This window comes from Sorex araneus, chromosome 8 (assembly GCF_027595985.1).
Source record: "Sorex araneus isolate mSorAra2 chromosome 8, mSorAra2.pri, whole genome shotgun sequence".
NCBI lineage: Eukaryota > Metazoa > Chordata > Mammalia > Eulipotyphla > Soricidae > Sorex > Sorex araneus.
The window spans coordinates 70,924,459-70,948,262 of record NC_073309.1 but is presented as its reverse complement, the minus strand read 5'-3'; the positions used below and the strand labels follow the sequence as shown (position 1 = coordinate 70,948,262).

General features: G+C 43.5%; 1 protein-coding gene across 1 annotated transcript in view; it reads left to right on the top strand.

Annotated features, from left to right (window-relative positions):
- Positions 1–23,804, top strand: part of SLC44A3 (solute carrier family 44 member 3) — a 98,522-nt gene that overhangs the window by 1,216 nt on the left and 73,502 nt on the right. The window contains 2 exon segments of the mRNA XM_004614669.2: positions 4,214–4,356; positions 15,486–15,622. Coding sequence (XP_004614726.2) covers positions 4,214–4,356; positions 15,486–15,622 — 280 coding nt within the window.

The following is a 23,804-nucleotide window of genomic DNA, read 5'->3' as shown; positions in this document are numbered from 1 at the left end:
GGGCCTTGCCGGGAGAGACTCAGAACCGCCAGGTTCAAATTTGTGTTTGGGGGCTGGAGCAATAGCACAACGGGTAAGGCGTTTGCCATGCACACGGCCGACCCGGGTTCGATTCCCAGCATCCCATATGGTCCCCTGAGCACCGCCAGGGGTGATTCCTGAGTGCAGAGCCAGGAGTAACCCCTGTGCATCGCCGGGTGTGACCCAAAAAGCAAAAAAAAAAAAAAAAAAAAAATCAAATTTGTGTTTGGTGGGGCCCCAGCACTTCCAGCCTGGCAGGGGCCACTGGAAATCCCTGTTAGCACAGCGGGTGAGCCTGGAGGAGTAGCCCTCTCGCTGCTGCAGGCCAGCTCCAGTGAACTGAGATCCACGCTTTGCAATGAGCTTGTCCTTCACCCAGCTGGTTTGTCTTCTTTTATCATGCCAGTTTACTAGTGGCCTGGAAGTTCATTTATCATTTTGGCAGGGGTGAGGGTGAGGGACACCCATAAAAAAAAAAATCCCTCCAGGGTTCGCTGTTCCTCTGATGAGGGAAAACCCAGAAGGAACCTAGAAGTAAATTATTCTTACTTCCGCTGAGCATAAAACACCCAAGATTATATGGTGTAGCAATGGATCAAGAGCCTTCTGGATAAAAAGCCTCCAGTTAACTCTGGGTCATGACTTTTTCTCTCATTCTTGCTTGCAGGTGTGTGTGGGTGCAGGGAGTTCTGACCTAGCTAGGCCACTTCAGTCCTGGGAGAGTCTCTTGCACTTTGAAAATTTGGGTAACAGGGTCAGAGAGAGGGACAGTGAGTAGTCGCCTGCATCGCATGTGACTGACCCAGGTTCAATTCCAGGCACCCTATATCGGTTCTGAAGCCCCTCCAGGGGGGACCCCCAAGCACAGAACCAGGAATAAGTCCTGAACATTGCCAGGTGTGGCCCCCAAACCAAAACAAAAAAAACCGCTAGTAACAGCAGGAAAAAACTCGCTCAACTCCTTCAAAGACGGTGTTCATGGAGTCACTCCAAACTGAGGCAAACCATTGGCTGCCTGGCAAATAAAGTTCCATGATAGTTCCCAGATGGAAATTGCCTTTGTTGATAAGAGTTAAGTTTGAACTAGACCCTAAGATGCCACATGGGCTCCTCTGCCAAGTAGAAAGGGTCTAGCCAAGCTCACTACAGAACTTCCTGGAAGAGTATGAGAGGAGGCATCATGGAAGGCTGAGCTAAAGGGGGTCACCTAATGTATCACAGTGCCTGGCCCAGAGTCCCAGGGAAGCTCTTCTGGGGGCTGAGGGACCCTCCAGTGCCACCTCCCTTGTTTTCCAAGGTAGACAGCTGCCCAGTGTGGCCTGGCAGCTTCCACCCTGGCTGTGAATGATCTTCCATTCACGGTTTAAACCTGGCACATCACTACCAAACTCTCAGCCCCAACTCTCTGGGCAAAGGATTTGTCAGTGAGGATCCATCACAGACCAAGGACTTATATACCATCTGAAGGGTAGCTGAAAACTGCTCTGAAATTGTATTTCATTGGCAGACTAAACCTGAAGGCTTCAAGATGAGCCTGTCTCCTTATCACACTCAGTAATGCCAGCCTTTTCCTAGCTGACTGGCATGGACTGTCTTTTTTTTTTTTCATTTGTTTTTGTTTCTGTGCCACACTCTGAAGTACTCAGGGGTTACTCCTGGCTCTGCACTTGGGAATTACTCCTGGAGAGATTGGAGGGCCATAGGGGATCCTGAGGATCAAAGTCCCATCGATCATGTACAAGCACCCAACCCACTGTCCTATAGCTCTAGCCCCATGTACAATATTCTTAACTCTTTTTAAGGCACAGTCCAAGAAGGTTTAGGTTCTGCCTCTGCTATCCAGCTTCCTTGACTGATAATGTTGTGTCTTATCAGGAGGATCACGCCTGAAAGACTATTCTTGATGGTGCTGCCCCAGGCTAGAGCTGGTTGGAAACCAGGGGACCTGAATTACCAGCAGGGATTGTTGTTTGCAAACATGGTGTTAGCCTTTATTTATACTCACAGAGTACACATAGGACAAACTAGCTCAATATTTGGTCAGTCTCTGCCTCTACTTACCACTTCAGTGTTCTCCATCTATGCGTCTTTCAAGACTACATGTTGGGGGCCCCCATTCTGCGCCATGGAGGGGGAGCAAGCCCTGACAGGGGCAGCTACTATCTCACCTGGTCCATGCAATGGCATGTGTGTATTTGAAATTAGGGCAAAGTTTTGTGGTTTAATAGTGGGGCAATGATTCTACTGGCTAATAGGAATTTGGGAGTCAGAATTATTCAGCCTGCATCCCACCCTCAAAAAAAAAAATCTTTAATTCTCCATGAACCTCCCCAAAGAGACATGCCCATAGAGAATGATGATAAATGGGAAATATAGGGCATTTGCCTTGCACGTGGCCAACCGGGTTCGATTCCTCCGTCCCTCGCGGAGAGCCTGGTAAGCTACTGAGAATATCCTGCCTGCATGCAAGGTAGAGCCTGGAAAGCTACCAGTGGCCTGTCCGATATGCCAAAAACAGTAACAAGTCTCACAATGGAGATATTACTGGTACTTGCTCAAGCAAATAGATGAACAACAGAAGGACAGTGCTATGACAGTGCTACAGTGCTACCGCCTCGGTATTAGATCTCTGGCAGGTGCTTTTCTCCCTCTAAGTGCACTCCAAGCAGAGTCTCAGCACGCCCCCAAGTGGAAGGGTAGGAGAAGGATCAGGACAGATCAGGACAGATCGACCAGACTCCCACCAGACTCCCGCAGGCCACGTGTGTGTGTGTGTGTGTGTGTGTGTGTGTGCGCGCGCGCGTGCGTGTCTGTGTAGGGAGTGCTGTGACTGTTCACAGCAGCCCCTGCTGACCCTGAGACTGAGGAGGAGCTGGGGAAAGGTGGGGGCAGAGAGCCTCCTTCCATAGGCTCATAGAGCTCCCCAGTTTATAAGCCCACCCCTCTCCAGGCTGAATCCTTTGAGGGCAGCTGCTCAGACTTGCTTATCTTCATACCACCCAATAACAGTCTCTAGGGGGAAGACTGAAAGACTTCAAGTGAAAATTTTAAAAATTTCACTTCAAGTGAAAAATTACTTCAAATGAATTGGTTGAGTGCAGAGCCAGGAGTCAGCTCTGAGCACAGCTGGGTGTGGCCCCTCAAAAAAAAAATCTAGAAGTAGATGTGTTCATCAGAGTTCGAGTTTTTCCAGGAAGGTGACCCCCAAGCAGTGCTCAAGGGGCTTAGAGCACTTTTGCTCTTAGTGGTCAATTTCTTGACTAATCCAAGAAATTCTCAGCTAACAGACTCTCTTACCAATAACTGGAATACTGTTACTCTGATTTCTAAATGAGTAAGAATGCCGAATATCTGAAACATATTTGACTTCAGGCTAATTGTCTTTGGAGCACTCTGTATTCATTTGGAATACAGAGTATTCCAAAGGTGATTTTGAATACTTTTGGGAAGGGAAGGGAAGGGAAGGGAAGGGAAGGGAAGGGAAGGGAAGGGAAGGGAAGGGAAGGGAAGGGAAGGGAGGGGAGGGAAGGGGAGGGGAGGGGGAGGGGAAGGGGAGGGGAGGGAAGGAGAGGAGGGGAAAGTAGGTGACTGGAAGGGAAGGGGGGAGGGGAGGAGAGGGGAGGGAAGGGAAGGGAAGAGAAAGGGAGGGGGAGGGAAGGGGAGGGGAAGGAAGGGGAGACAACTGGATATGGGGGAGAGGAGAGGAAGAGAAATTCAGGAAATAAAGCCATTATTTTTAAAAAAATTTTATTGATTCACCATGAGATAGTTACAAACTTTCATGTCTGAGTTACAGTCACACAATGATCAAACACCCAACCCTCCACCAGTGCACATTCCCCACCACCAATATCCCCAGTCTACCCCCACTTTTCCCACCTTCCCCCTGCCTCCATGGCAGACCATATTATTTACCTGGTACATTTAGATAAAACAAGAACCTCAAGGGGAAAGCACTTGAATTGGTTGAGTGAAGTAAGACCAAGAGAGGGAAATGACAAACCCCTGGGGAAGGGAACGAAGAAGACCTTGTGTGGGCACTTCCTCCCGCTAAGCAGTGCTGCACGTAGGTAGCCACATGCCAGCTGGTTCGAGCAGACCCTGTATTGGGCTAGATTCTGCGCCCTAGCCCTACTCTCAGGCAGGTTCCCACCCCTTAGACCAAGCTCTCACTGTCCACGTGATCTCCTAGATGTTCCTCATGGGCTACTCGGCGGTGGCTGGCTCTGCAGGACGGCTCCTCTTCGGCTATGACAGCTTTGGCAACGTATGTGGCAGGAAGAACTCGCCAGTACAGGGCGCCCCGCTCTCGGGACAGGACATGACCCTGAAAAAGTAAGTGTCCCCACAAGTCTCCAGCGTACTCATGTTCATTTTCAAACGTTCTCGCAGTCATTTAGAGCCTGGAAACTCTTTACCCATTCAAACTGGCGACACTGGTGGTAGGAAATGTGCACAGGTGTTGGAACACTGTCTGCCTGAAACTCAAGCATGACCAACCTTGTACTTCATGGTGAGCGAATTAAAAAATATATTATATATATGCATATATATACTTTTTTAAAATTCAGAGTGGGATGGGAGACAGCACAGCAGGTAAGGGGCTTGCCTTCCATGCAGTTTGGCCTGGATATGCCCTACACCTCCGGGTCTGCCAGGAGTGATGCAGAGCCAGGAGTCAGCTCTGAGCACAGCTGGTGTGGCCCCCCTCAAAAAAGTCTAGAAGTATTCATCAGGGGATGGGTTTTGCTGGGGGCTGGGTGACTCCCAGGTGGTGTTCAGGGGGCTTAAAGCACCCCCTACTGACTGCTCCAAGAGAATCTCAGCCAACAGAATGTGAATGTGAAGATCCAAGCATCAGTGCTTCTTGGTAATTCCTCAATTACCTGGGCTACCCTACCAGTGTTCTAGGGATCCAGCAATGATTAGGGAGCCATGGGGTGCCTGGGAGTAAACCAGGGTCAGACACGTGTAAGGCAAATGCTTTAAGCCCTGCTGTATCTCTCTTGACCCCAAGACACAGATTTTAGAATCAGCCAGTCCTAAATTCAAATTCAGCTGCTGCTGCTTTTCAGCTGTGTGACCTTGGGCAGCATAAAGAACCTCTCTTGGCCTAGTTTTCAGTAGGCTTACAAGTTGTTTTAAGGATCCACTGAGATTCTGCATGAGTGAGTGCTTATTGCCATTGTCATCCATAAAGTGCTCCCAATTGGCTGGCATCCTCGGTTTAGGTCAATGAGTGTGAACTAGAAGGATTCCACCATGGTCGTGATTCGAGGTATGCGCGGGAGGTAACTGAGATTAGGCTTCCTTTTAGGTCAATGAGTGTCTGTCATTGGACGTGGGCTTACAGTGTAGCTGTGACAGTTGGAAACCAAGGAACCTTACAGCTCTAGTTTCAGGTGAGTTCCTACTTCGTCCTGACGCGGGTTTCCTCCAGTCATTTACAACATGAGTACAATTAAGAGGGACTTGAGACTCTCCCATCAGTTCCGGCTGTGGGGGGGTCCCCTGGAACCCCTGAACTGCGTGCGCTGTGTGGACGCGCCTCTGCTCCTCTGTAACGCCGAATCCCCAATCAGGTACTGACAAACAGGATCGGGACTCCGCCTACGGACCCGAGGGGCACTCTCCCACCCGCCTACCTCGTCCTGTCCCCCAAGAGACAACTGGGGGCGTGGTCTGTAGTGCGGGGACGTGGCCTCAAAAGGGGGTGTGGGCACTTGTCGGAGCGGCAGCCGCTTACGCTGCCGCAGTTTTTATTTTTCTTACATTACACACCCTATAACCAGTTTCTTTGAAAATCACCCTGGCCAGCTAAATCATTTTTCGCAAAAATAGTCCTTTAGCCGAGTTGAACATCACAAAAGCTATCAGTGGACAATAGAATCTCCACAAACTCCTCGTAAAGACAGCATAGCCTTAAATCATCACTAACAGCATAGCCTTAAATCATCGCTAACAGCATAGCCTTAAATTATCGCTAAAGGCCCCACATAAACCAAGAGGAGAGCCTGAGAATAAGGAAGTATTCTGGAATTGGAACAAAGCCTCCAGCATCAACTTAGCACCAACAGAATCCCCACCTCCCGGAGAAAGCGCAAATAGGGATAGACAACTAGAAGGCTACAACTCTAGACTTCCACAACAATATGAAGAAACAGCGAAAATCCCCCCACGAAGAGAAGATGAAGATAAGATTCCAGAAATCTCCAAAGGGTCCACCCACATACTGGACTTCTGAGAAAAAAGAATTCAGAGAAGAAATCTTGAAGAGAGTCGATGTACTCCAAGCAACCATGGAACAGACATCCAATAAATTAAGGGAGGAGATGAACGATGCTTTGGAACAGTCAACCAAGAAAATACAAGAAGAAATGAGATCAGAAATTTCAAAGCTACAAACAGATGTCACAAAGATACAAACAGAAGTCACACAAATAAAGGAGTCAGTAGATGAATTAAAATCTCAGTAGGTGCTCTCAAGAGTAGAATGACTACAGCCGAAGACAGAATCAGTGACATAGAAGATGAGCTGCAGAAAGCTTACAGACAACAACAAATAATGGCAAAAGACCTCAAAATGGCTATAGAGAGAATAAGAGTCCTTGGGGATGACTTCAAGAGGAACAACATAAGAATCATTGGAGTACCAGAAGCACAGGGAAGTAATCCCAATGAAAAAAACACAGTCAAAGACATCATTGCTAAGAAATTCCCAGAGCTGGAGAAGGCAGGCATCCAGATCAAAGGAGTCCGAAGAGTGCCAGCAAAAAGAGACCCGAATAAAAAGACTCCAAGGCATATTATAGTCAAAATGACGGATGCAGTGGATAGAGACACAATTCTGCAAGCAGCAAGGTCAAAGAAGGAAACCACATACAAAGGAGCACCCCTCAGATTTACAGCAGACCTATCAGAGGAAACCCTCCGAGCCCGAAGACAATGGTGGGACATAGTGAAAAAGCTCAACGAAATGAACGCCTCACCAAGAATACTTTATCCGGCTAAACTCTCACTCAAACTCGAAGGAATCATACACTATTTCTCGGATAAACAACAGCTCAGGAACCTCATAGACTCAAAACCAAACTTAAAAGAAGGACTAAAGGGGCTACTGTAAGTCAAGGAAGAACCTCACAAGAACAACAAACACCACAGAAAGATGACACAAAACCCCATGACAATAATCTCTCTCAATGTCAATGGCCTAAATGCACCAATTAAGAGACACAGAGTAGCAAAGTGGATTCGGAAACTAAACCCAACATTCTGCTGCCTGCAAGAAACACACCTGAACAGTCAGGGCAAACACAGACTCAAAGTCAAAGGATGGAAAACAATCCTGCAAGCAAACAACTCCCTTAAAAAAGCTGGGGTGGCAATACTAGTATCCTACAACATAGATTTCAGGTTGAAAAAGATTAGGAGGGACAACGAAGGTCACTTCCTATTTATCAAGGGATATGTGCTACAGGAAGAAATCACACTCTTAAACGTATATGCACCTAATGAGAGACCGGCTAAATACTTAAAACAACTCCTAACAGACTTTAAGGAGGACATCACTAATAGCACAATAGTAGTCGGAGACTTCAACACTGCCCTATCACTCTGGATAGATTGACAAGAACAAAACTCAGCAAGGAAACACGGACTCTGAAGGAAGAAATAGAAGAGAGAGGCTTAATAGACCTATACAGGGCTTTACACCCCAAAAAGAAAGAATACACATTCTTTTCCAGTGCACATGGAACATTCTCAAAAATAAACCATGTACTGGAACACAAAACATACCTCAATAAAATCAGAAAAATAGAAATTGTATCAACTAACCTCTCAGACCACGATGCGTGAAGATAGAAGCTAATCACACACAGACCCAGAGAATCAAAGCAAACACCTGGAAATTAAACAGCTCAATGTTGAACAATAAATGGGTCAGGAAGGAAATCAAGGAAAAATCAAGAGATACCTCGAAACAAATGAGAATGAAGACACAAGCTACCAAATCCTATGGGATGCAGCGAAAGCTGTGTTAAGGGGAAAATTTATAGCTCTGCAAGCGTTCCTTAGGAAGGAGGAAAGGGCCTACATAGATAGCTTGAATTCACAGCTCAAGGCCTTAGAAAAGAACCAGAAAAAGGAACCCAAACCAGACCGAAGGAAAGAAATAATAAAAATTAGAGCAGAAATTAATGACATGGAAACCCAGAAAACAATCCCAAAGGTCAATGAAACCAACAGCTGGTTCTTTGAGAAAATAAACAAGATTGACAAACCACTAGCAAGATTCACAAAGAAAGAGAGAGAGAGAACCCTAATAAATCTAATCAGGAATGAAAAGGGGGACATCACAACAGAAACCAACGAAATTCAAAAGATTGTCAGAGACTACTTCGAAAGCCTGTATGCCACTAAAAAAAAGAGAACCTTTTAGGTTCAAATGGATGAATTCCTTGATTCCTACAATCTCCCAAGACTGAACAAAGAAGACTTGGAATACCTGAATAGACCCATTAATATTAAGAAAATTGAAACTGTAATCAAAAATCTCCCCAAAAATAAAAGCCCAGATCCAGACGGATTCACTGGCGAATTCTTCCAAATGTTTAAAGAAGACCTGTTGCCAGTTCTCCTCAAGCTTTTCCAGGAAATTGAAGAAACAGGAACTCTCCCAAACAGTTTCTATGAAGCACACATCTCCCTAATACCAAAAGGAAACAAAGACACCACTAAGAAAGAAAATTACAGACCAATATCCCTGATGAACACTGATGCAAAGATCCTCAACAAAACATTAGCAAATAGGATTCAACAACTCATCAAGAAGATCATACACTATGACCAAGTGGGATTCATCCCGGGGATGCAAGGATGGTTTAACATTCGGAAATCAATCAACATAATCCATAATATCAACAAAAGTAAAGATAAAAACCATCAATAGATGCAGAGAAAGCATTTGACAAGATCCAGCACCCATTCATGATGAAAACCCTCACCAAAATGGGTTTTGGAGGAACTTTCCTCAAGATAGTCGAAGCCATCTACCACAAGCCTACGGCAAGTATTATCCTCAATGGGGAAAAACTAAGTACCTTTCCGCTGAGATCAGGCACAAGACAAGGATGGCCACTCTCACCACTTCTCTTCAATATAGTACTGGAAGTACTTGCGATAGCCATTAGACAAGAAAAAGAGATTAAGGGCATCCAGATAGGAAAGGAAGAAATCAAACTCTCAGTATTTGCAGATGATATGATACTATACCTAGAGAAGCCTAAAACCTCTACAAAGAAACTCTTAGAAACAATAGACTTATATAGTACAGTTGCAGGCTACAAAATCAACACCCAAAAATCCATGGCCTTCCTATATACAAACAATGAGGCAGAGGAAAGGGACATGAAAAAAGCAATCCCATTCACAATCGTGCCCCAGAAAATAAAGTACCTCGGAATCAGCTTAACCAAGGAAGTAAAAGACCTCTACAAAGAAAACTATAAAACGCTACTCCATGAAATAAAAGAGGACATGAGGAAATGGAAACATATACCCTGTTCATGGATAGGGAGAATCAATATTGTCAAAATGGCAATACTCCCCAAAGCATTATACAGATTCAACGCGATCCCTATAAGGATACCCATGACATTCTTCAAAGAAACGGATCAAGCAATCCTAAAATTCATATGGAACAACAAACCCACGGATAGCTAAAACAATTCTTGGGAAAAAGATGATGGGAGTCATCACCCTCCCCAACCTCAATCTTTACTACAAAGCAGTAACAATTAAACAGCATGGTACTGGAACAAAGGCAGAGCTGAAGACCAATGGAACAGGGTGGAATATCCCTATACACAACCCCAAATGTATGATCATCTAATCTTTGATAAGGGAGCAAGAGATGTGAAATGGAGCAAGGAAAGCCTCTTTAACAAATGGTGCTGGCACAACTGGACAACCACATGCAAAAGAATGGGCTTAAACCTCGACCTGACACCATGCACAAAAGTCAGATCAAAATGGATTAAAGACCTCAACATCAGACCACAAACCATAAGGGACATTGAAGACAAAGTCGGCAAAACCCTTCACGATATTGAAGATAAAGGTATCTTCAAAGATGACACGGAACTAAGCAATCTAGTAGAAACAGAGATCAACAAATGAGACTACATTAAACTAAAAAGCTTCTGCACCGCAGAAGATACAGTGACCAAAATACAAAGACTATCTACAGAATGGGAAAGGATATTTACACAATACCCATCAGATAAGGGGTTGATATCAATGGTATATAAAGCACTGGTTGAACTCTACAAGAAGAAAACATCCAACCCCATCAAAAACTGGGGCGAAGAAATGAACAGAAACTTTCCCAAGGCAGAGATACGAATGGCCAAAAGGCACATGAAAAAGTGCTCTGCATCACTAATCATCAGGGAGATGCAGATCAAAACAACCATGAGATACCACCTCACACCACAGAGACTAGCACACATCCAAAAGAACAAAAGCAACCGCTGTTGGAGAGGATGTGGGGAGAAAGGGACCCTTCTACACTGCTGGTGGGAATGCCGACTAGCTCAGCCCTTTTGGAAAACAATATGGATGATCCTCAAAAAACTAGAGGTTGAGCTCCCATTTGACCCAACAATACCACTGCTGGGAATATCTCCCAGAGGAGCTAAAAAGTATAGTAGAAATGACATATGCACTTATATGTTCATTGCAGCACTGTTTACAATAGCCAGAATCTGGAAAAAACCCGAGTGCCCTAGAACAGATGACTGGTTGAAGAAACTTTGGTACATCTATACAATGGAATACTATGCAGCTGTTAGAAAAAATGAAGTCATGAAGTTTGCATATAAGTGGATCAGCATGGAAAGAATCATGCTAAGTGAAATGAGTCAGAAAGAGAGAGACAGACATAGAAAGATTGAACTCATCTATGGAATATAGAATAACAGTGTAGGAGACTAACACCCAAGAATAGTAGAAATAAGTACCAGGAGGTTGACTCCATGGCTTGGAAGCTGGCCTCACATTCTGGGAAAAAGGCAGCTCAGATAGAGAAGGGAACACCAAGTAAAATGTGGTTGGAGGCAATGCAGGAGAAGGGTGAAGTGTGCTGAATGTAGACTAGAGACTGAATACAATGGCCACTCAACACATTTATTGCAAATCAGAACACCAAATTAGAGAGAGAGAACAAAAGCGAAGACCCTGCCACAGCGGCAGGGGGGGGGAGGATAGGGGGAGGGATGCTGGGTTTATTGGTTTATTGGTGGTGGAGAATGGGCACTGGTGAAGGGATGTATTCTCAAACTTTGTATGAGGGAAACATGAGCACGAAAATGTATAAATCTGTAACTGTACCCTCACTGTGACTCACTCATAAATAAATTTAAAAAGAAAAGAGGGACTTGAAATACCCCTATATTGGACATGAGTTTCGAGAGTCTCTTTCATTGTAACTAGTGTAGCACTGAGACCCCCATATATTTGAAGGATTCCTTCTGTATGCTGAATCTGCCAGGATGAGGAGAGATACTTCCAGGTTGGCTACCCATTTTTAAATTTGATTCTGATTCAGGAAGTGGAGATACAGTGTGTTTGTGAAAATTCAGGTTTCACGAGCTTTCCAGCTCTACTTTCTGGTGTGTTCAACTTTCGTCTGAGCTGTTTCTCCTGAGTCTCTTTGCGTGCATGAGCTTGGTTTCTTAACGTACAACGGCAAAAGCAGATGTGAGTTGATGTGAGTTTATTGATGGGAACTACAGTGTAGCAGTGAGAGCTCCTATTGAATTGTCAGTATCTGTATAGTCGGAGACATCCATTTTATTCATGAATCTTCGTGTATGGTTAGGGGACACTTGAAATCTGACTACTGTCTAGGTGAATGTGTCTCTGTCATTGGACTTGGAGTTTCACTGCATTTCTGATACTTGTGTTCTAGAAACCGCTACAACTCTAATTTCAGGTGAGTTCCTAGTTCGTCTGCTTCGGGTGTCCTGAAGCCCTTTGCATTGAGGAGTACTGTTCAGAGGGCCTTGAACACTCATCCATTCAGTGGATATTAGTTTGTGTCACATTCCTTCATCGGCACTAGAGTGTCACGGTAACAGCTCTCATTGAACTTCCTTTACCAGTATATTTGAAAGTTTGTACTTTGATTGTGATCGGCCTGTAGGGGGAAGAGATCCTGGAAATGTGTTTCTGTCGTTGGCAGTGGAGTTTCAGTGGAGATGTCAGAGTTTCTTTTTAAAAAACCCCTCGACTGTAGTTTCAGCCATGGTTCTATTTCGTCCGAACCGGATTTTTTGAAACCCCTGTGATGCGATGAGGAAGTTTAAGATGGCCTCGTGGTACCCCTATATTTCATGTGAGTTTATGTTGGAAGCATTGGAGCTCGAGTGTCTCAGTGACAGCTCACATTGATCTTCATTTTTTCGGTGAATTGGAAGGGTTCCACCATTGTCGTGATTCGAGGTATGCGCGGGAATTACCTGATGTTAGGCTTCGCTTCCATGTGGGAATCTCAGGAATTCTGGGGGCCTTACCCCACCACCTCTACTGTCTGTGTTTGTGACTGTGATACTGCAGGGCTGCATTTTCTTGCCCCAGTTCTAACACAGAAACAGAAAAGAGAAAGAAGAGAAAGGAATTCTCGGCAGAAAAGAAATCCCCAGTCATGATTTTCGCCTGGTCCTAATTTTGAGACCTGATCAAAAGCGGTTTCTAGGAGCAAAATTTTAAAGGTCTACGTAGACTTGCTTATCAGTTTAGAGTCTCAAATATGAATCTCAGCCTGTGTCTCATCTAGCTCTGAATTCTATTCCTCCAGGAAAGAGGCTTTGCAGTTTCAGATGCCAAGTGCAGGGTGAAAGAGAGCATTTCACCCTGCATGTGTGAGCATCACTGATAAAAACGGAAGGAGGGAGAGGTCAGCCAGGGGCCCCTACACTTCTGCTTCATTTTGATCCGGAGAGCAATGCCAACCCCTCTTATATATGTGCAAAGTCGATATCTCACTTTTGCAGTAGCTCAGAGGTAGGAACAACCCAAGAACCTCTCAGCAGATGAAGCCAAATGTGGGGTGTACAGCACAGTAGGATGGCATTCAGTGTGGCCATTAACATGGAAGGAAATTCTGTCACATGCCTCTGCCTAGATGCCCCTTGAAGATATTATACTGAGACGTAAGCCAGGCACAAAAGCCAAAACCAAAATATTTCACGATGCCTCTTGCTAGAGGCAGGTGGAATCAGTCATCAAATTCAGAGACAAGAGTAGCAGGGACAGGGTGCCAGGGAGGGCAGCTGGCGTGGGTAGGGCTGGGTTTCAGCTCTTCGAGGAAGAGAGTTGAGGGGGCGGTGGCACCGCCTCAGCCACCTTCCTAACCACTGCTCCGTGCACACAGAACAGTCTTCATGATCATAATGGCGACAGTTTGTGTATTTTATTACAATTTTTTTCATTTTTTAAAAAGTTTATTCTTTTATTGAATCACCATGTGGAAAGTTACAAAGCTTTCAGGTTTAAGTCTCAATCATACCATGCTCGAACACCCATCCCTTCACCAGTGCACATATGCCACCACCAAGAATCACAGTATACCTCCCCCACCTCCCCAGCCCCCCACCCCACCTGTGTAACTGATAAATTTCACTTTACTTTCAGTTTACTTTGATTACATTCAATATTTCAACAAAAAAACTCACTATTATTGTTTGGAGTTTCTCCCCCTAAAGTCGGACCTGCTGAAAAGGAAGCATTTGATAATTTTATCACAATTTTTAAATGTCTAAAATAGAAGAAGTAATACTGTATATCTGAAGCCCAGGAAACCTGTTCTCCCATCTCCCTCTTCACCAGTGTCCTTCCTCCCATCCTCACTGGAGAAAAAAAAGATGGAACCAGAGAGATAGTACAGCGGATAGGGCACTTGCCTTGCATACAGCTGACCCAGGTTCAATCCCCAACACCAATTTGCTCCCCTGAGCACTGCCAGGAGTGAGTCCTGAGCACGGAGCCAGGAGTAAGCCCTAGGCATTGCCAGGTGTGGCCCCAAAACCAAAATAAAGGAAAGGAAAAAAGGAGAAAGCAGGCAGGACCTTTCTAGATCTTTCACATTGCCTACTCTGCGCTTCCACCTGTGTGCCTTGCATGACCCACATACAGCAGCCACATACACATGCATGCTCAAACACAGAATGACACCCATGCATACACATGCATATGCGCATGAGAACAAACACAGATGCAAATACATGCACACACACCACACATACATCTATCCATATGCATGTACATGCACACACATGTGTACACACACACAGTGGCTGGGTAGCTGTAGCAGGAAGAGGTTTCTGTGCCCCTCAGTGCTCAGATGACTGGGTGGAACCAGCTTAACCTGACATTCACTTAGCCTCTCTCCTTCTACTCACTTCGGGGCTTTCTGAAGTGTGTCTGAACTCTACTCCGGGGGCAATATGCTGTGAATCTTATTAACTGCTCGACACTGGCCCCATATAGCTATTCATGAAGCCTTTGCTCAGTCCCTCCCCCTTCCCAGGGACTCTGCCTGGTCTCTCAGAGGATGCTGACCCGGGAAGTGGGAGGTTAGGCTGATGGGAGTTTGGCTTTCAAGCTGTGCAGTTCCACCAACGGCCCCCAGGGGACATGGTTCACATTCCACTATAAAGAAGCATTTGATTATGACTAGTTGCCTTCCTTATTCCCGTGGATGTTTTGTTTGCAGAGCCAGATTTGAAACCAGTGCATCACACCCGCAAGCAAGTGCCCTACTGAGGAGCCATATCCTGAGCCCCAGCTTCCCCCCGGATGCTATAAAAGCAGAGTAAAGGATGCGCTCAGAGACATCTTTCTCTTTTCTTTTTTTTTTATTTTTGCTTTGAACTATATTCATTTATTCACTATGATGTATGTGCTAATCTCTGATTATTTTGACTTTTAATGATGCATCTTTTTTTTATTAGTGAATCACCGTTGGTGTACAGTTACATACTTACAAACTTTCGTGCTTCTGTTTCAGTCATACAATGATGGAGTACCCATCCCTCCACTAGTGCCCATTTTCCTCCACCAATGATCCCAGTATCCCTCCCACCACCCCCACCCCATCCCCTCCACCTCACCCCACCCTACCCTACCCCTGCCACAAGGCAGGGCATTCCCTTTTGCTCTCTCTTTTTGGGTGTTGTGGTTTGCAGTACAGGTATTGACTGGCCATCATGTTTGGTCTATGGTCTACTTTCAGCCCGCATCTCCCATCCCAGTGGGTCCCCCTAGCACCCTTTACTTGGTAGTCCCTTCTCTATCTGAGCTGCCTTTTCCCCCAGCCTGTGAAGCTGGCTTCTAAGCTGTGGAGTGATCCTCCTGGTTCTCATCTCTACTGTTCTTGGATACCCTTCTTTTCTGCCCCCTAGGCATGTCTTCTTTCTGAATGCCTGCAATCTGGATGTCAATGATGCTCGTCTCGGCTCCATCGTCCTCTGCGTTGCCAGCTGTCCTGAGGAGCAGCTCAACACACTGGAAGAGATCCAGCTCTTTGCAAACAGCACTGGTAGGTGTCCAGGGACCAGGGGTGGGACTCAATTCCCCTGAGGCTGGAAACTACTGAGGGGTCACCCATGGAGACCATGATGAGAAAAGCAGTCAGGACACCTAGAGCAGCAATTATCTTCCTGAGTGACAAAGGCCAGAAGCCTGTTCTCCTGAGCTCATCCAAAGTCATTCATTTCCCCCTTTCTTGTCCCTACTCCAACACTGTCCCTGGTCACCTCTGCTTCTATGAACATGACTGGTGGAAATTCTACATATAAGTGAGATCATGTTGTATGAGAAAGGGTTTGTTTTTTTATAAGATCCCTACTTGAAGGCTGTAATCTGACCAGAGAAGGGAAACTCCCCTTGCTACAGTTGAAGAAGCAAGAATTCTGATTCCACAGGAAACCTGTATCTTGATGCCACTGTTGAGAAAAGCAACCAGTCATAGAGCTTTTGATAGTGGGCAGTTGCTTTCCTAAGCTCATAGGTTCATTTCTTGAAACTCACATCTTTAGGCTATGGGCCTTCTTTCCATTCCTATTTTACAGTTGAGAAAACTGATGCAAACGGGTCATGTTGAACCATCAGGAGAAAAGCTGGTGTTCAAAACCAGACAGAGTCCATATTTGCTTTGTAACCCAAAACGAACTGCCCAGACTTCATTGCCTTCCTTTTGCCTGGCACATGACCTTCTTAGACTCAACTCCGAGCTGGCAGGACTTGCTCCCCCCACGTGTCCTGCGTACCCTTGTCCCCTTCCCCACCACTGCAGACCTTTCCAATACTAACTTTTCAAAGGCCCTTCTTGGATGGAGTCAGGGAGACAGAAATAGCCTCGAGGGCTCCACTTCCTCTTCCTGCACAAGCTGGTGTGTTTTTTTTTTGCTTTTTGGGTCACACCCGGCAATGCACAGGGGTTACCTCCTGGCTTTGCACTCAGGAGTTACTCTTGGCGGTGCTCAGGGGACCATATGGGATGCTGGGAATCGAACCCGGGTCGGCCGCATGCAAGGCAAATGCCCTACCTGTTGTGCTATCACTCCAGCCCCAAGCTGGTGTTTGTTTTAAGATGGAAATGATCGTATTCATCATGAAAGAGTAGTGCCAAGAGTGAAAAGTATGAAAACATGAGAAGTGTGACTGAAGGGCTAAAGAACATTTTCTAAATGCCTCTTTTTGACTAAACCAATTGTTTCTCTTCCTTTGTGGATCACATGAGGTGTAGCATTCTCTTTTATTTATTTATTTTTTTATTGAATCACCATGGGATACAGTTACAAAGCTTTCATGATTGAGTTTCAGTCTTGATCAAAAACACCCATCCCTCCACCACTAATTTCCTCAGTATCCCTTCTGCCACCTTACTCCATCCCTCCCCCTGCCTCTATGGCAGACAATTTCCTTCTTACTCTCTCTACTTTTGGGCATGGTTTGCAATACAGACACTGAGAAGCCATCATGTTTGCTCCTTTATCTACTTTCAGCACACATCTCCTAACCTGAGTGATCCCTCCAACCATTGTTGACTTACTGGTCCCTTCTGTATCCCAGCTGCCTTCTCCCCCAGCTCATGAGGCAGGCTTCCAACCATCAAGCAATCTTCCTGGTCTTTGTCTCTACTGACCTAGGCTGTTAAACTCGCGTTATGTTATTTTATATTCCACAAATGAGTCTAGTCATTCTACATCTGCCCCTCTCTTTCTGACTCATTAAACTTAACATGATACTCTCCATGTCCATCCACTTACAAGCAATTTTCATGACTTCATCTTTCCTAACAGTTGCATAGTATTCCATTGTGTAGATGTACCAAAATTTCTTAAACCAGTTGTCTGTTCTCAGGTACCCGGTTCTTTCCAGATTTGGCTATTTGAATAGTGCTACAATGAACATACAGATGCAGATGTCATTTCTCCTATTCTTTTTTGCATTTCCTGGGTATGCTCCAGAAATGGTATTGCTGGGTCATATGGAAGCTCAGTTTCTAGTTTTTTGAAGAATGGCCGTACTGTTTTCCAAAAAGGCTGGACCAGTCAGCATTCCCACCAACAGTGAAAGAGCATCCCTTTCTTCGCACAGCCATGCCAGCACTGATTGTTCTTGTTCTTTTTGATGTGTGTCAGTCTCTGTGGTAAAAGTTGTTATCTCGGTGGCTGGAGCGATAGCACAGGGGGTAGGGTGTTTGCCTTGCACGTGACCGACCCAGGTTTGAATCCCAGCATTCCATATGGTCCCCTGAGCACCGCCAGGAGTAATTCCTGAATGCAAAGCCAGGAATAACCCCTGTTCATTGCCAGGTGTGACCCAAAAAGAAAATTAAAAAGTTGATATCTCTTTTTTTATATATTTGAACATAATTTTTTAATTTGATAAAATTATTAAAATTCAACTTAAACAATTAACATATGGGAAGGAAAGATAGTACAGTAGGCTGGAGAGATTTCACAGGAGATAATTGCCTTCATGTAGCCAACCTGTTTGATTCTTGGCAGTGCATTTGATACCATGAGCACCTTCAGTAGTGATTCCTAAGCACAGCCAGAATTTCCAAAAACAAATACAGAAACAAACAAGCATGTGAGAATAGTTTAGATAAGGGTAATTTATGATAGTCGTACAGACAGCAAAATATACTACAAAGCTAGTTTTTACAACAGTATAATATTAATGCTTGAATAAGCAGGCATATGATTGAAACAGAATAGGGAATCCAGAAACAAACCCAAACATATGTGAAAACTTAGTGTATGATAAATAATTACAAATTATGAAAACAATTGGAGGGAACAAACAATAGGAGGAAAGAATGAATACAGTTGAACACAAAGGTCACAAAAAGCTAATATATTAAAGAATATAATGTAATCTATGTAAAAAGAAGTACCCCTTTCTTATAAAAGAATAGCACTTTAAAATGATAAGGCATAATTTTTATCTCCAAAAATATATCATTTGAAACACACAGCATTTATGAGGCAATGAGAAAAAGTATACTTATATTTTCCAGTTAGACATATAAATTACTATAATTTTGGTAATGCCTATTAAAATTTTCAGTGTTCTTAGCCTCAGATCTATCAATTCTTTATTTATGAATTAATAGTCTTTGCACCATTGCACAAATATATGTACAGGTAAGTTCACTGGGATATAATACAAAAAAGTTGATATCTCATTGCTGCTTTGATTCGCATCTCTCTGATGATTAGTGACATAGAACATTTTTTCATGTGCCTTTTTGGTCATTTGTTTGTTGTTTGTTTTTGAGGATGTTTTTGTTCATTTCTTCTCCCCATTTTTTGATGGGGATGGAGGTTTTTTTCTTGTACAGTTCTACTAATGTCTTATATATCCTGGATATTAACCCCTCATCTGATGGGTATTGGGGTAAATAATTTTTCTTATTCCGTGAACTCTCTGTATTTTGGTCACTGTATCTTTTGAGGTGCAGAAGCTTCTTAGTTTAATGTAGTCCCATTTGTTTATGTTTGTTTCCACTTGCTTGGTCAGTGATATTTTATCCTTAGAGGTGTCTTTAGCTTCAATGTCATGGAGGGTTCTGCGCACATTTTCCTCCATGTACCTTATGGATTCATGTCTGATATTGAGGTCTTTAAGGCACTTTCATCTGACTTTTGTGCCTGGCATTAGGCAGAGGTCAGAGTTCATTTTTTTGCAGGGAGCTGTTCAGTTTTCCCAGCACCACTTGTTGAAGAGGATTTCCTGTTCCACTTTACATTTCTTGCTCCTTTGTCAAAGATTAAGCAATCATATATTTGAGAGCCTGTGACAGAATATTCATCTCTGTTCCCTTGGTCTGTGGGTCGGTTTCTATTCTAATACCATGCTGTTTTAATTACTGCTGCTTTGTAGTACAGTTTGAAGTTGAGGGAGGTGATGCCACCCATCTTCTTTTTCCCAAGGATTGCTTTAGCTATTCCTGGGGGTTTATTGTTCCATATGAATTTCAGGAATATTTTGCCTATTTCTTTGAAAAATGTCATGGGTATCCTGATAGGGACCACACTGTATCTGTATAATTCTTTGGGAAGTATTGCCTTTTTGATGATGTTAATCCTCCCAGTCCGTGAGCAGGGATGTGTCTCCATTTCCTAGTGTCCTCTATTCTTAAAGTAGTGTTTTGTAACTTTCTTTGTATAGGTCCTTCACCTCTTTAGTTAAGCTAATTCTGAGATAATTTATTCTCTGAGATACTATTGTGAATGGGATTGTTGTTTTTAATATCTCTTTCATCATTTGTATATAGGAAAGCCATGGATTTTGGGGTGTTGATTTTGTAGCCTGCCACTTTACTATACAAACCTATTGTTTCTAGGGGCGTTTTATGGGATTTTCTAAGTATAGTACCATGTCATCCACAAATAGTGATAGCCTGAACTCTTCCTTTCCTATCTGGATGCCCTTGATATCTTTTTCTTGCCTAACTGTTATGGCAAGAACTTCCAGTACTATCTTGAATAGAAGTGGTGAGACCCAAAAGGAGAGAGAACAAAATAGAATGCCCTGCAACAGAGGAAGGGTAGGGTAGGGGTGGGGGATGGGAGTGGAGGGTGGAGGGATACCGGGTTCATTGGTGGTGGAGAATGGACACTGGTGGAGGGATGGGTTCTCGAACATTGTATGAGGGAAACACAAGGACAAAGATGGGTAAATTTGTAACTGTACCCTCATGGTGACTCACTTATTAAAAAATAAAATTAAAAAAAAAGAATAGAAGTGGTGAGAGTGGGCAACCTTGTCTTGTCTTGTCTTAGAGGGTAGGCTTTTAGTTCCTCCCCACTGAGAATAATACTTGCTGTGCGTTTGTGGTAGATGGCTTTGAGAATATACTGAGAAATACTCCCTCAATTCCCATTTATTTTGTTGTAAGCTTTTATCATGAACGGGTGCTAGGTCTTGTCAAATGCTTTCTCAGCATCTATTGATATGTTATATGGTTTTATCTTTTCTTTTATTGATATGTTGTATTACGCTGATTGACTTGCACGTGTTAAACCATCCCTGCATCCACAGGATGAATCCTACTTGGTCATGGTTTATGATATTCTTGATGAGTTGTTGGATTCTGTTTGCTAAGATTTTGTTGAGGATCCTTGCATCTATGTTCATCAGGATATCAGCCTGTAATTCTCTTTCTTTGTGTTGTCTCTGTCTGCTTTTAGTATCAGGGTGATATTTGCCTCACAGAATCTGTTTGGAAGTGTTTCTGATTCTTGAATTTCCTGGAAAAAGCTTGGAAAGAATTGGGAGTAAATCCTCTTTAAGGATTTGGAATAATTCACTATTGAATCCATCTGGGCAGGAATTTTGTTTTGTTTGTTTGTTTTACGATATAGGAGCACTGCTGTTTATTCAGCCATTGATTAAACTGATTGAATTGGGCATGAACTTCACATTACATTTTTAAAATTTTTTGATTATATAAATTAGTTCACAATGTTTGATTACATTCTATATTCAAACACCAATCCCACCACCATTATACCTTCCTACCACCAAATTCAGGATGTTTCCATCCCAAACCCCAATCCCTGTCCCAAAATACAACCGAAAAAATATATTTCGTATTGTGTGTTATGAAGAACTGATGAACATGCTTACAAAAAAGTGTTCATATAGGAAACAGTATGAATATTATTCTATTTTGGCAGGAGCCATTAAGACATTCTATAGGATATCATTAACATGTTGTTAAAGTTTGGGTGATGTGAGCTTTGGTATATATGCCTGAAAATATGTATATATGCATGTATATTTCCCTCTATTATTTGCCTATTATCTGAACCCCATCAAAGGTGGTGTGACAAGTATGGGGAATGGGTAGGGAGTGTTTTATGATGTGTCGCACGGCCACTTTCGCGGCCACACAGTCCAGGAATATATTTACTCATATGTGAGGCTCAGCCCAAGCGCATGGGGAGTGGCCTTGAGCGTGCTGGCGGTTGGGTTGTAGAGGTTTTTGACTGCCAGAGCTGGGTCCCTTGGGGTGGGGATGGCTCTCATCCATCCCCCTGTGGGGTGCTCCATGTGAAACGTCCTGGCACGGAGTCCAGTACCATGGTTATGGGGGCCTCATGTTCTGCTCCCTTTTGGGAGAAGCAGCCGTGTGATCTGGACAGTGGCTGATGACTAAATAGTGGCACTGACAGGAGGTGGCTTATGGATGTGAGGGACTTTTGTTTGGGGGGAGACTTTTTATTACTGTTTCAATTCCCTCGATGGTGATAGGTCTGTTCAGTTTCTCCAAATCCTCTTGATTAAGGCTTGGGAAGCTATAGCAATCCAGGAATTTATCCATTTCCTCAAGGTTTTCTTGTTTCATGGCATAAAGATTCTCAAAATAATCTCTGTTGATCCTTTGAATTTCTGTAGTTTCTGTTGTGATGTCCCCCTTTTCATTTCTGATTCTGTTTATTAGGGTTTTCTCTCTCCTTTTCTTTTTGAGTCTTGTAGAGGTTTGCCGATCTTGTTTATTATCTCAAAGAACCAGCTCTTGGTCTTATTGATATTTTGGGTTGTTTGGGGGCTTCCATCTTGTTTATTTATGCTCTAAATTTTATTATTATTTCTTTCCTCCTGTCTGGGTTGGGCTCCTTTTGTTGGTCATTTTCCAAGATCTTAAGCTGTATGGTTAGGTTACTTATGTGGGCTCACTCTTCCTTCCTGAGGAATGCTTTTAGAGCTATAAACTTTCCTCTTAACACAGCTTTTTCTTTTTTGTTTTTGCTTTTTGGATCACACCTGGCAATGCACAGGGGTAACTTCTGGCTCATGCACTCAGGAATTACTCCTGGCGGTGCTCAGGGGACAATATGGGAAGCTGGGAATTGAACCCGGGTTGGCCGCGTGCAAGGCAAACACCCCACCCACTGTGCTATTGCTCCAACCCCATTAACACAGCTTTTTCCATGTCCCATAAGTTCTGGTAATTCGTGTCTTCATTCTCACTTAAGGATTCCTTCATTCTAAGAATCTTTTGATTCCCTTTCTCAGCCATTTGTTGTTCAGTGGTGAGCTGTTTAATCCAGGTGTTTGATTTGATTTTCTGTTTGTGTGTGTGATTTACTTCTATTTTCAGTGCATCGTAGTCTGAGGAGATCGTTGATATAATCTCTATCTTCTTAATTTTATGGAGGTATGTTTTGTGGCCCAGCATGTGGTCTATCTTGGAGAATGTCCCATACACACTGGAGAAGAATGTGTATTCAGCTTTTGAGGGATGAAGTGTCTGATATATAAATATATGTGTACATATATACATATATATATATATATATATCTGCACTAAGCCCCTTTTTTCTATTTCTTCCCTCAGATAAAGTATGTCCTTACTAAGCTTGAGTTTGTTGATCTATCAAGAGGTGGTAAAGCAGTGCTGAAATCTCCAACTAGTACTGTGTTACTATCGGTGTCTTCCTTTAAGTCTATGAGTTGTTGTTTTAAGTATTTTTCTGGTCCCTTGATAGGTGCATATACATTTAGGAGTGTGAGTTCTACCTGGTGTATAGATTCCTTGATCAATAAGAAATGACCTTCACTGTCTCTTGTGACTTTCTTCAGTCTGAAATCAATGTGGTCTGACACCAGAATGGCCACCCTAGCTTTTCTGAGGGAGTTGTTTGCCTATATAATTGTTTTCCAGCCTTTGACTTTGAGTCTGTGTTTGCTCTGACTGTTCACATGTGTTTCTTGCATGCAGCAGAATGTTGGGTTCAATTTTCTGATCTACCCTGCCATTCTGTGTCTTTTTTTTTTTTTCACTCTGTGTCTTTTAATTGGTGTGTTTAGCCCATTGACGTTGAGAGCGATTATGGTTATGGGGTTTTGTCTTATCTTCCTGCCAAAGTTTGGTGCATTTGAGGGACTTGTCTTGTCTTAAAGTAGCCCGTTTTTTTCTCATAACCATTGAGTCTATAGAGTTCCTGAGTTGTTTTTTGTCTGTGAAGATGTGTGTTGTTTCTTCTGATATGAATGATAGTCTAGCTGAGTAAAGTATTTTTAAAAATAAAGTATTATTTCATTGAGTTTTTCCCACTACATCCCACCACTATCTTCGGGCCCTGAAGATTTCATCTGGTAAGTCTGCTGTAAATCTTAAGGATAGCATATCCTTTTAGAACAATGGCTCAATGTCATGAAGGCCTGTGGTGTATCTAAAAGTGAGCTTTTAAGGGCAG